Source organism: Epargyreus clarus, unplaced genomic scaffold (genome assembly GCF_041222505.1).
Source record: "Epargyreus clarus isolate Ecla_fem2 unplaced genomic scaffold, WU_Ecla_fem_2.2 ptg000018l, whole genome shotgun sequence".
Lineage (NCBI taxonomy): Eukaryota > Metazoa > Arthropoda > Insecta > Lepidoptera > Hesperiidae > Epargyreus > Epargyreus clarus.
The window spans coordinates 13,717,772-13,731,465 of NW_027332226.1; the positions used below are offsets into that span (position 1 = coordinate 13,717,772).

General features: G+C 34.1%; 1 protein-coding gene across 1 annotated transcript in view; it reads left to right on the forward strand.

Annotated features, from left to right (window-relative positions):
* Positions 1 to 13,694, forward strand: part of LOC140749899 (kinesin-like protein CG14535) — a 407,024-nt gene that overhangs the window by 56,904 nt on the left and 336,426 nt on the right. Inside the window, exon 3 of the mRNA XM_073083137.1 lies at positions 11,195 to 11,267. Within this exon, the coding sequence (XP_072939238.1) occupies positions 11,195 to 11,267 (73 nt within the window). The remainder of the gene's footprint in view (positions 1 to 11,194; positions 11,268 to 13,694) is intronic.

Consider the following 13,694-nt stretch of genomic DNA (forward strand, 5'->3'; position numbering starts at 1 on the left):
ATATACGGTATCCCTAATTAGGCATGGTTGTAGTAGTTATTGCTAATTAATGCGAAATTTGATCATTTAAGTGCTCAATTAAATTTGTACATGTATTGTACAGGGTGTTGTCAATGATACACAAAAGTTTTACATCATTGTGTGTGCTTCGAGACACGAATGAAACCGTTTTGTCAAGGTAAAATTATTTATAAGACAATATCCTTTAGATCTAAGGATGGTATTTAAAATCCATTAATTAATTTGACAAATAGGTATTTATGTCAATCGTCAATCAATCAATCATCGTAATATCAGGATCAATTCTTTGTTTGAATAAAATCTAAAAAGAGTTCGATACCTCAATTTGAAAAACTTTTTTTAAGATATAGTAGCTAGCAGTCAATACTATTGTATTGGTGCTTTAATAAAATAATGTTGATTTAAAGCACATACTGTATATCCAGTAGAGTTTGACCGTGACGTTTTAAAAAGTTACGAAACGTGCCAAACAATTCCACCGTGTCAAAGCCTCAATATCCCTAATGAAGGGCTGGAACTAACGCAAATCGTCACCGTGACCACGGTTCCAGCAAAACGTGTTTTTATACTAATTGACACATCAAAGTCTCGGCTGTCGTAAATTCACGACGGAAATAACTTATACCGAACATCTGTCACAATATTACGAGGTGGGGTCTGTTTTTGTGATGGAAGTTGGAATTGTTTTTGAACACCCTGTTTATTGACGAATTAGTGAATGACTTGACGAATGGGTGTCTGTCACCACTCAAACTCTGACTGGATAATTTTAGAGATGTAGCGGGCAGAAGATATAAGTTATGTTTATGATACTAAGTTTAATTATTTTATTATCTTGAAATTAGAAACATAATATTACGGTGACGCAAAAAGAGCTTTCCTCACTAGTTACGTCACGTACAATTATTTAATTACATTTTAGTATAGATAAAAGCTTGTTTTTGAAACTTTTTTAATATCAATTTATGTTTGTTTAAGAAGGGCTAAGGCCAAAGTCCATCATTGGTAGATTTTATACAACTTGGAAAATTCTTTGTGGTGCGAGAACGGAGGCACCACCACCATTTCTATTGCTGATGACTGTAGTGTGAAGCGCAATGCATATGCTGATTCAAGTAGGAATTTAATCTTATCAGGTGTTGAGAATGCTCCAGGCTAAGGCCTGATATGATAGATGTGCCCAGCAAGACTCATGCCCAGCAGTGGGACATTGAAAAGAGTTGCCCAGATCCATAGTGTTATCATCGTTAATACGAAGCTTGAATATTAACGATATCGCATTTTTATATTAGTACTTTAAAATAATAAGTCACTCATTTGATTACTACAGTTCAAACATAGATGCAGTGGGGCTGTCAAGTGGGGATGATATCATGGCGACGCTCGAGTTAACAGAGAGCGACATTCTGGTCGGAGACTTCAGCAAGAACAGTTTAATAACGGGAATAGTTATAATACCTCTAATCACTAGTGTGTACTTACTTACGTGTAATTGTAATATCGTTACTCTGTACCGTATATGTGACAATATTTATACATGACTACCTTCAAGAAGGCTTCGATCACAATAGTTATATTATTCTCGGTATATTTAAATGTATCAAGTATCCGAAATGTTATGATACCTAAGTAAAGATTCCCACCTCTATTTATTTTTAGCGATACAGATCGCTCGGATTTCGTTACCCGTGAACCAATTTGGTTATTTATAGAAATATCGCCATTTGCTGAGCATGGCGGCTCGTTTGTACTTTTTGCGTACATGTATATCAGTGGTTCTCAAAGTGTGGTCTTCTTTTGGGATTAGAGCTACAAGATTCCTTTGACTGATTTATATTGTTTAAATTTTGAACTTATATCTAAACCTACTATAATAACTTCGGTTAGTTACTGTGTATATAGGCCCTATCTATATGATTGCATAAATTAAACAACTTTTCATGACGTTCATAGGTACCTATTAAAGGTTCCCCCTCGTCAACAAAAAAAAAGGTAGCACGTGAAAAATATTTTATTTAAGTCGTCCATGACAGTTACAATTAATGGTTAAAATAAAAAAAAAACATTGTTAAAAAAGATTATTTAAGTTCTAACATAATTTAAAACTTAATTTAAAGCATTTGCCTCTACCAAGCCGATCACTGTTGTCCGAAATAAATAAATTTGAATTTGAATTTATGTGGGCTTCAAACTAAATAAGTTTGAGAACCTCCGACCCATACTATTCACAATGGCACACAATTTATGCGATTTTCAGCCATAATACCTAGATCATAGGAATGACGTGAAGTGACTTAGTTACTTGTGTAGGGTACCAATGAATGTGTGAATTGGCTATTAATACCCACAACAAATCTCAACCAGATGTGTCTTTGTTTGGGACAAATTACGTTTCACATCTTAATTAATGGTTGTGGAGTGTAAACATATGGGTTTGTGATTATTTATTTGAAATTTGTGGTTTAAAGTCATTGAGGTAGTGAGTTTGCTACAAATTGTCTATCGGTTGTAGCAGACTAGCTACATTTAGCTGCTAATTCATACACGCTAAAATTAGGATGCTCTCTACACTCACAGCCCCACACTAGGATAACTGTGTAGTGGGTTCATGGACACATACATAGACAAATACACAAACACCAAGACCCATAAAGAGTTTAAATTCATTATTGAAATATCGTCTGGCCGGGGATCGAATTTTTAAAAAAACTTTTGTAACATTAATTTATTGATATACGAACAGCTTCTCCAATGCATGAAGTGTCTACTGATAACACTCGAAACTGTAAGAACAGACCCCAAGAGGCTTTCAAAGGCTCTTCCATAGGCACTTCAACGAAATGTTATGCCCAATTTGGATCAAAATGGTATCTTCAATACTTCAATATGTATGTAATGTGAAAACGAATATTATTCTCAGGGTTCATCTCCAGTGGCCAGAAGATTCGCAATAACGTGGACATTCCATCCGAAATCGCCGTAATATCGGAATATCGAATCATTCTTCGACTGTCCCACTGCGTAAGATAAACGAGAAGCGATAAATTTTTTTATCGCTTTTAATCTTTCGTTTATTTCGATTATTTTATGGAATTGAAGTAACAGTAGTACAAATCATTTTGGGCATTTTGGATGACAATGGCTTTTTGTTATAAGATTGGAGTAGTAAAAGAACATGCATTTCTCCTGATGGTAAGAAGTCACTGCCGTGTATGAACATGTATGTACCTAGGCCTTTCACACCCTTTTACCAAAGCACTGCAACTGTTTCACGCTAGAAATAGATGTTACTACTTAGATACTTCTCCGACCGTAACATAGTATTTTACGACCTATCAAAGTACACGTACCATTATTGCTACCATATTTACGTGGTAAATGCCATGAGCTTCAGTAATCAAACAGAAATAGGATTTAAGTAAAACCTAAACTCTTGTAAGGAGACTAGAGAACGCCTAATAAAGTTATTCTGCGTTATCAGTCTTGAAACCAGAACATGCTTCCATAACAGAATTAGGTGTAGCGACTAAATTTAGTAAAGTAATCTAGTGGGCTATCATCTTTAATTCTATATCTTTGTGTGAAACACGACCCTTATGAACTACCCTCGCATTATCTGAGTGTCCCTGGTCAACTGCCAATATTAATAACTAACCTATAGCTACTTCCAAAATGATTGTTGACAAGAAGTATCTCAGATAGTAAGGTTCTTGTGTTAACAGTGTAAATGTACTGCTTATTTATAGTATAGTGTGTTATATGTAAACGTGTGTAAATAGATATTTTATTAGGTGTGGTAAGGCGAACTTTTCCGAGGCGTTCCAGCTTAGTCCTCAGGGGTAGCGGCGCATCTGTGGCCGACCTCAGGTAGGAATATCTAATCCTATCTGGGGTTGATTATAGATGTCCATGGGCGGCAGTAGCCACTTACCATCAGGTGGACTACATGCTCGTCTGCTACTCTTATACTGTAAAAATATATATATTCACGCCTAGTATCCTAGTATCCAGTATATTAGGTATTACTTGCATCATAAATGGATCGTCAGATTATTGCATTGGTGGCGTAAGAGGGTGCGGGTATTAATAAGAGGCCTCAGAGGCCCCGGGGCAGTCCTCACGTGGCCGTCGCGACGATGTTTCTTACTACGATCTTCTCGATTACATGTCGAAATATGAGATGATAGTTAACGTGTTTCACCGAGTTTTTGATATAAATTTATTTAGATTTTTTTTAAGATCTTCTGACGAAAGAGAAATTAATTGCTTAAATAAAAGTGGCAATTTCATCTCATAGAATCTTCCCTTTTATAAAAGTAGTGTTAAGCTATTATGGTGTGATTTGACGACACACGCCAGTTTTTCATATTTTATTATAATTATTAAAAGCAGATAGATAATAATATAAACAACATAACCGACTGCTTAAATGTATGTATGTGACTCCCACAATTTAAACCAAAAAAGTATAATTTATGTTAAAATTCGTCAAACTTAGGCTGAAGGGTATGCTAAAGAATTAAATATAAAAAATTACATGCCTATCTTCGAAAAACATTACCCTCCTCAATCAGGTAGAACAGGAATTAAAAATCACAATAATTCTAATCCAACTCTGAAGACAATAATGATTTGATGCTTAAACTTAAAATGCTAAAAATCTTAATCTTAAGAGACTTTCGCATTGGTAGTGGTTCTCAAAGTTGGAGGCAAACCGCCTAACACTATTAGACGCTTAGTACCCGGGGACATTAAGCGTCATGTACAATGTACATACATCGTATCTGCCTGTCTGGCTTTTTGAAATTAACTGTATAGCTTGTTATTTGTAAGGGGGTAAAACCTGTAACGTTCTTGGTGGAAAGGTTTGGATGCTGTACATATGAGGCGATCATCTTAGAACTCAGGAGTGGTAAAGTCTTCGTAGGCTTTAGGTAGAACCTGTTCAAGCTCGCTTACGATTCTTGTAAAAAAATTGGCGAAGTGCGAGACAAATTCGCACAAAGAAGGTTCTGTACTACCAAATTTGTATTTTTAAGTATTTTTTATCATAGCGGCCTAGAAGTAAATTTATTATGAAACATAGAACTGTCTACCTGTATTACGGTTCGATAGATAAAGCGCTAAACGCCGAAAATTTACGGAATCTTGTTTGGCGAATACCATTGCAGCAGTGATAGTATAGTGGTTAAGAAACTCGGCCTCTCGATAAAGGGGTCCGAGGTTCAATCTCAGGCACCTCTGATTTTAAAAGTTATGTGCGTATTATAAATTAATTGTTACTTGCTAAACGGTGAATGAAAACATCGTGAGGAAACCTGCATATCTGAGAGATTTATGAAACAAAAAAAATCTCAAAGGTATGTGAAGTCTACTAATACGCACTTGGCCAGCGCGATGAACTATGGCTTAATCCTCGTCATTCTGAGGGGAGACCCGTACCCAGCAGTAGGACAGTAATATAGACACAGTAATATCCCATTAATTTTCAACATTTTTGTGTTTAGTATTTGTTGTTATAGCGACGACCGTATACAAACTCTGTAAAAAAATTCAATTGTCTATCCATCACGGTTCAAGAGATAGAGCCCTGTGACAGACGGACAGACAGCGGAGGCTTAGGATACCCTTTGGATACGGAACCCTAACAAGACAAATATTTACTTTAAGGATTATTTTTGGATCTGAATAGTTAGGATTTTCATAAGTAGTGGAAAGAAAACCTCTTAGTACCTAACTATTATAGACAATTGTCATCTTAAATCCAGACTGACAAGAAGACATTACAACTTCCCGGATTTATTTCTTGGGACCTATCTCAAGCAATCAGTCACCGTAAGAGAAAAAATCTTGAATTTCTTACCGCATAAGCGCCATAAATAAAAGGAGCCGGCAAACTTTGCCACGCGCGGATCGAGAGGATTATTCTGGTTATACACAATTTGCTTGCGATGAAGTTAAACTTGAGAAACGATAATTATTTTTACGGTTTATTTATGTATAAGTTAAAGTAAAAAATAAATTAGAAAACTACTTTTATATAATGTTCGGTATTTGAAATAAAATATTCGTTTGCAATTATGATTAATTTTAATCATCAAGTATGTACTTAAACAGTAATTATTGTAAAAAAAAACTTTATAATAATTATTTGAAAATGAAATTAATATACCAAACCTATTCTCACAATTTAGACGAATACATCGACATCTCGTGTTAAAATCCGTCAAGCCGTTTAGGCTGTATGTTATGTATATTATGGCTTGCCAAAAAAGCCTGAGACATAAAAAAACACTTGCTTGAAAAACATTATGTTCCGCAATTTGGTAGAAATACGTTTCTATATTAAAATACCTATGGTTCCATATCCTTACAAAATATTAAATAACTCACATACTCCATTCAATGTAAATAGTATTTTAAAATACTTGAAGTATTATTTTACTTTCTACAGTCATATTAAAAAATAAACTACATATTACTATTAAATAAAATCGTAAGGCTAATTTTACTAGCGTTTCAGAATAAGTCCGTCGGCGAACAATTTGTCGGTACGGACGTTCGGGCGCTCTCCGCAGGAAATGAGCGTATTTGTCTTACCTGCGCCGTGTGGGCCCACTGCTAGCGGAAGTGTATTCACGGAGCGTTTCTACACGCCTCCGCGCGGCGGAACGGCAGCGTCCACAAACATGGCGGTTGCATTAGAAACACGCCAGTTACTATTACTAATACTAAATCGTTCAAAATTTTGCTAAGATACATTTTCTATTATGAAAAATAGTCAAAAGGTTGACTTTGGTATGGGAAACAGGTGCAGCAGACAACCATGGAAATAAATCGCGGCATTAAAATGACAACTATCTGACTTTGACTTATATTTTCGGTCTTACATTGTCGGCGTGTGAAGGCAATTGAAAAACGCTCCGTGCATTCAAAACATAAGGCGGATTGTACAGGTTATCATCATCACTTAGAGGTGGTTTCTTAACATTTTAAACATATCGATCAACAATATATACATTTCTCCATTAATCTCCACTAGATTTGTATTGTACCACCTATACTATACTATTGTACTATCTATACTAGTATATGATGACCAAAGTCACGACGCCATCAGCTAGTTTAATCCACCGCATTAGATGTTTGAAATCAAAATGCAGAAAAAAAACAAAGGTACATGACATTCAGCCTTCTGCAGCAAGTGAAGCGCTACCGTGTTCTAATCCGAGTGTGTCGAAAGAATGAGACTTCCATGTTATTAGAAAGTTACAAAGTTAAAGCGATAAAACCGCTTGCACTCACGCCATACCCATAGCCTGGGGTTATACATTCATAAATTCACTTACAAACACTTATGAATGTTAATAATTAAGGAGGTCACGCCCAATCTGCATGTAAGTTTGCGCATTATTCTAAAATTACTGCAACTAAACGGGCGAAGAGTATCTCTGCTGTTCTAATGCAGTGTTTGTTATAAACAAGTAGAGTTGCTCACTCTGTTTAAGTTTTGTTATGTTATTCTTACAACTGACTTATTAAGACTAAACGTTATACAACATACAGGGTGATATTTTTATTTTTTAGGGTTTTGTGCAAAATCAAAAATCCGATCTCTTATAGATTCACTCGTGTGTCTGTCCATCTGTCACAGACAATTTTTTCCGAAACTACTGGACCAAGCGAATGTAAATTTATTACTCATATGCTTTTTCGTGACCCAAACACGAAGGTGTAACGTAAATAATATAATTTTGAATTGGAGTCGAATTTTGGAGGGCGTAATATAAAAAATTAAACATGTGTCGTGAAATACCAAATAAAACCGTAGTTGTAGGGATATCAAATATATTTTTATAAATATAAATATGTTAAAAGTGCAAGCGAGTAAGTATTAGCGAAAAATGCTGAAAGGGGTAGGACGTCCGACTTTGGTAAACATTAAAATTGTATTAGATTAAAAAAAATATATTGAATCGAAAGATTTCACTTTAGAAGAAAAGCAGATACAAGTACAGCGTCCGTTTTCTATCTAATGTAATCGAGCAATTTTGTCTTTTTACCACGCTTTTATTAGCTTGGGTTGTATGTATGTATGTATCTATGTAACGGAATCTTTGAACTCCATTTTTACCCACTTTGAACAGTCCGATTAATTTAAAATTTTGAACAAATATCAAGAACCGATGACAATACACGATTTTAATAATTTTATCCCATTCTCCTCATCAAGATCGTCAGGAATTAACGATTTTCCTTCTGCGATTTTAGCGTGGTTTTTATTTAGTTTCTAAACTATGTATAATTATTATCAAATTCAGCCCGAGATTCCTTTGAGATTTTTTCTGTTTATATTTTTGATTTGCTCCTTTAGACCAGGGTCGATAATTTTTAAAACCAATTAAAATCGTAGTAGGATGAAACCCATTAGAAAAGGAGGGGAATATTATAAAAATGAAGGGAAAAATAATTTACGGGCGATCTGAGGTCGGGAAGGGGATGGGGGTGAGTCTTTAAGGGTAAAAAACGGTTTTTCTCGATTTCCGGCAAAACTAAAAGTCCTATCGAAAAAAGTCAAATGGCAAAGTTGTAGGTAATAAAAAGATCTAAAACTTTTGTATTTACACTTTTTTCACATAACCTCAAAATTTATGTGAAAAATTCAAAAAACCAAGTTTTTGGTTTTTTATTTTTATCTTTTACAAAAAAAATTTTTTTTTAACGAAATTTGGCGAAAACTTACCTTTTTATGTCCCAAATACGCTGTAATTTATTTGATTAAAAATATTTATTTTTTCACCTTATTTTGAATTAATATCGAAAAAACACCCTAATTTTCAATCGAAAACTCACCCGTCAAAATATCAGCTTTTTTCAAAAAGTTGGTATGTTTTCTGTTCGTTGAAATCTCTACTTTTTGATGGTGAAAAAAAAAATATATGTTACTGTAGTAAATCTTCTCAGAAAATGCAAAAAATAAAAAAAAACTCGAATTCGAAATTTGGATTTGAATTTGAAATTTGGAAGTGCTGGATACCACTAAACGACTCAAAGCTGCTTTTTTTATTTCATACACTTGCTTATCATCTGCCTTATTGCAGATGATACAAACAAATTCATCCATACTGATAATCTGAAAAGACAGAATCGAATTAATAATGCCTTCACTATTTTATCGTGAATATACCCCCATAAAAAAAAATATATTAAAGAAATAAATGTCAAAATGTCTAAAAAATATATTAAAAATCTATTTAAAATGTATAAATATATAAAAAATATGTATAGTAAATATATTTTTAATAACTAACTTTTGGCTGATTTTCAAGTATATTTCATATATTTTGAATACATCTGAAATATATTTGAAATGTAAAAAATATATATGAAAATCGGCCAAAAGTTTGTTATTACAAATATATTTATGATATATATTTTATATATTTTTTATAGATTTTTAAAATATTTTTTATGTATTTTGAAATAATTTTTTTTCCATGGGATTAACTAAATTTGTTTGTGCAAAGTTAAGGAGATTATTATTTTTTTATTTTGTACTAAAACATCATTTAATTTCAATCTTTAGGTTACGTTACGTTAAGTATACTATTTTTTAAAGAAAATATTACGATTTTTATGTTTGAGTTGATTGATACAGACAAAAATAGATATAGTAATTACCTTCCTATGCAGAGTCGAAAAGTTTTTTTTTTAAGTAAAGTTGTCACAATTATCTTCAAGAAACTCAGCGTGCACGTGTATTTTTATAAACGATGTTGTATATTGTACTGTATTTCGAATACTGGTTAGGCTAACGGTTGTAACAGCTGCTACGAAATAGTAGGTATGTATGTAGTAAGACCCAGACTCGCCTAGCCCCTTCCCCACTTCTCCATGAAATACCTTTTGATGGGCTTCTATTTTTCGTAGGTCACTCAGGTATATAATTTTTCTTAAAATAGTTATAAATAGACATCTACGCATATAATTTAAAGAAGATTCGACAACTTTCTCCAAATATTGTAAATGTCTTATTAAATATTAATTTTATTAACTGATTTGTTTGTTAATTATAGTAGTATATTCTCATTTGCAATTTTTTTTTATCAATGTAACATGTAATCTAATGTTTTTCGAGTAATTAAAGTGGTAATTTTAATAAATAGCTCAACTTTTTTTATAAAAATTAAAAAAAAAAATCAAATTCGAGTTTTTTTTTATTTTTTACATTTTCTGAGAATTTACTATAGTAACATATATTTTTTTTTTCACCATCAAAAAGTAGAGATTTCAACGAACAGAAAACATACCAACTTTTTGAAAAAAGCTGATATTTTGACGGGTGAGTTTTCGATTGAAAATTAGGGTGTTTTTTCGATATTAATTCAAAATAAGGTGAAAAAATAAATATTTTTAATCAAATAAATTACAGCGTATTTGGGACATAAAAAGGTAAGTTTTCGCCAAATTTCGTTAAAAAAAATTTTTTTTTGTAAAAGATAAAAATAAAAAACCAAAAACTTGGTTTTTTGAATTTTTCACATAAATTTTGAGGTTATGTGAAAAAAGTGTAAATACAAAAGTTTTAGATCTTTTTATTACCTACAACTTTGCAATTTGACTTTTTTCGATAGGACTTTTAGTTTTGCCGGAAATCGAGAAAAACCGTTTTTTACCCTTAAAGACTCACCCCCATCCCCTCCCCGACCTCAGATCGCCCGTAAATTATTTTTCCCTTCATTTTTATAATATTCCCCTCCTTTTCTAATGGGTTTCATCCTACTACAATTTTATTTCACTTTTTATTATTTTTAAAGGCTTCTACCCTAGTCTACTTTACGCTCGAACGACTTAAAACCGTAGTTTGTCGTCATATTTACATTTATGTACAAAGCTCGATTGGGAGTTAATAACAAATATATTTGAATGTGATAAAACTCGATATGGTTTGTGTGTAATAAAAGCAATTTTAAGTGCTGCAGTCTTCGACTTAGAAGAGTGTGGTAAGAGAGACATACTTTGCAAGAGCAGTAACAGGTCTGTTGCCAATCTCAGGTAGGAACCTAATCTTATCTTGGGTTGGTTACCATTTCGTGGAGTGCATGTTGTAAAGTGCATGAGCGTTAAGAAAAATCAAAAATAAATAAATGCTAATTATAATTTTCTTTTACAGGTCTACACCGAGATTGGTTGGCACAGAAGCTTCCTATAAGCTCAGCCCGTATGAAATGGAAGCTCTGAATGCGGTAAGTGTTTCTGAAATATTCTACTAAATTAGTGATAAAAATAATTCAAATAGATCTAGATTAAATACTGATTAAATCGGAATATTTGAATACATTAGGTATTTTGACATACAACAGTCATTAGGCAGAAATAGTTAAGGTAGTGTTTCTACTGTATAGGTAATTAGAAATTTAGTTTACTGCTTTTTAGTATTGACTAATGAAATACCTTTGGAGCAGCAAACCACCCACTCCACCTTAACCGTAAGACCTTATTTCGGAAATAACCACTACGTGTTTGTGCCTGTAGTGTTATTCAAGAGAAATGCCCCAGGAAAGGCCATGTTGGTGTGGCGCCACCCCATGTACGTAATGTTTAGAAGATATCTTGTTACTAAGTTCAGCTTAAAAGGGCAATTGTTTTATTGTCGACTACCTTCCTTCTGCTTGTAAAATCGTGGAATACAATAATTCAGATGCTTTCTATACTTGTGGCCCTACACTAAAATCCTGTGTTCTGTGAACACACACGTAGACAAATACCTATAAACACCCAAATTAAATGTCAAGTGGTGAATTCTCTGCTTTCATACAGGTATTGTGACGGCTCTGCCACAATATAGCTATTTTAAGATTACATTAATACAATTGTAGAGTATTTTTTTTAAATCTGTTTCTAAGCTTGTACTTGTTACACATAAGGTTATTTATCCCGCAAGTAAATATGCAGTAACTTTTAAAGCTAGTTTAGTTTCATACATTTAACTCAATTGAGTACGAGTACCTTTATTCAATAACTAATAATAACCAAAAATATATGTTACGCCAAATTTATGTAGTAACAATAAAATAATTTCCATACATAACTCTGGCGTCAAAATTCATGGTCAGTAACTAGGGAGAAGTCTGCATCAAATTGTTGGGGGATCGATGTGCGAACGGTGCCGACTCCCGATTATCCATCATCTTCCACAAAGGACCCTAATGAGGCAACGCACGCTATTTTAAGCGAAGGTCTCACTTGCTTTTTCATGTATTTTACACTTTATATATTAGGTATTGAAGTATCAAATAAGAGCAGTCCTTTTTATTTTTTTTGTTATCGAGGGGGAATCTTTCAAAAGGTACCCCGTGCCGTGGGAGCGACACAGGGTTATGTGGGATTCTTACCGCACTAAAACCCCCCTGGTGGCTGACCTCGGTGTTGCCAAGATGACTCCGAGATCTCCAACGGAACGCAACCGGAGTCCTTTGAACGCATTGCCCCTTCGGGCTCCGCCTAGGTGAGCTTCAGGACTCGCCACACCGTCTGATATTTACGACGGTATGCGGCCACACACACCGCCGTCCTTCCCGGAGTTGCTTGCCGGACGGCTCGACCTCCCAATCTTGCCGCCCGCAACCCCGGAAGCCCCCTTTTGGTCGCCTCTTACGACAGGCAGGGGATACCGTAGCCCTATTCTAGTCCTGGGACTACAGGGACAAAATTTTACGGTAAGGTTTATATTGTAGTGGTGATTGTGGTACTATCAGTAAAGCAGGGAATAAAACGAATTCGAAAATGAAATTACTTTTATCCGAACTCCGAATAGATGCATTGCTTATCTTTGTAACTAAGTGAAATGTATCGGGTTAACCGGCTACATCTTTTGTCATTTTGAGACTTGGACAACTTACCATCAAATTGACTGTCCTTCTTTTTCATTTGCTATTTCGTAGCAGTATATTTATGTTTATTTATAAATAGAAAATATACATTATGTATGTTTTTTTTTAAAGAATACAGCATTGGTACATCGTTGTAGTATGGCAGACATACTGCCAACAAATCACATATCTACCACGTTTTAAATAGCTTACTTATGTTTACCCGTATGAAAATCATTCGATACCTATGTTGAATTCATTCGTACAAGTATATTTCCCAAATTTTCTTGTCCTAATTTTTAAATTGAAACAGTGAGCACTCAGCCCATTTCAATTACATGTAGGTACTTATTAACGACTGCAGTCACCGTCTCAATCGTCGATTAGCAATTTCCTTCCGCGATTCTAACTTTCCTCGCTAAATATGGAGAAATTTCACAAAGGAAACCTCAGAGCGATTCCAAGAAATTGCCGGAAGTTTAATCATCCCTACGGGCGGGGCGGAATTGATAGGTACATTTTTTGCCCGAGACCGCAGAGTTATAATCACCATAGAGCGCGTCAATGCTACTAACACTTTAGTACGAATCGTAGGCAGATAAGCTGTAAGCGATAAGTCCCCAGTTATATATATTAATTGAGAAATTAAACTTGTAAGATATGGGCCGTGGCAAGCAAAAGTATGGTTTCCTATACAGTTTTTTTTGATAAGCAAAGTAGATATAAATATGTCAATACACTTTGTATAAGACATTTCTGACTGACACGACGTACATACATTTGTAATAATATGGTTTTCAC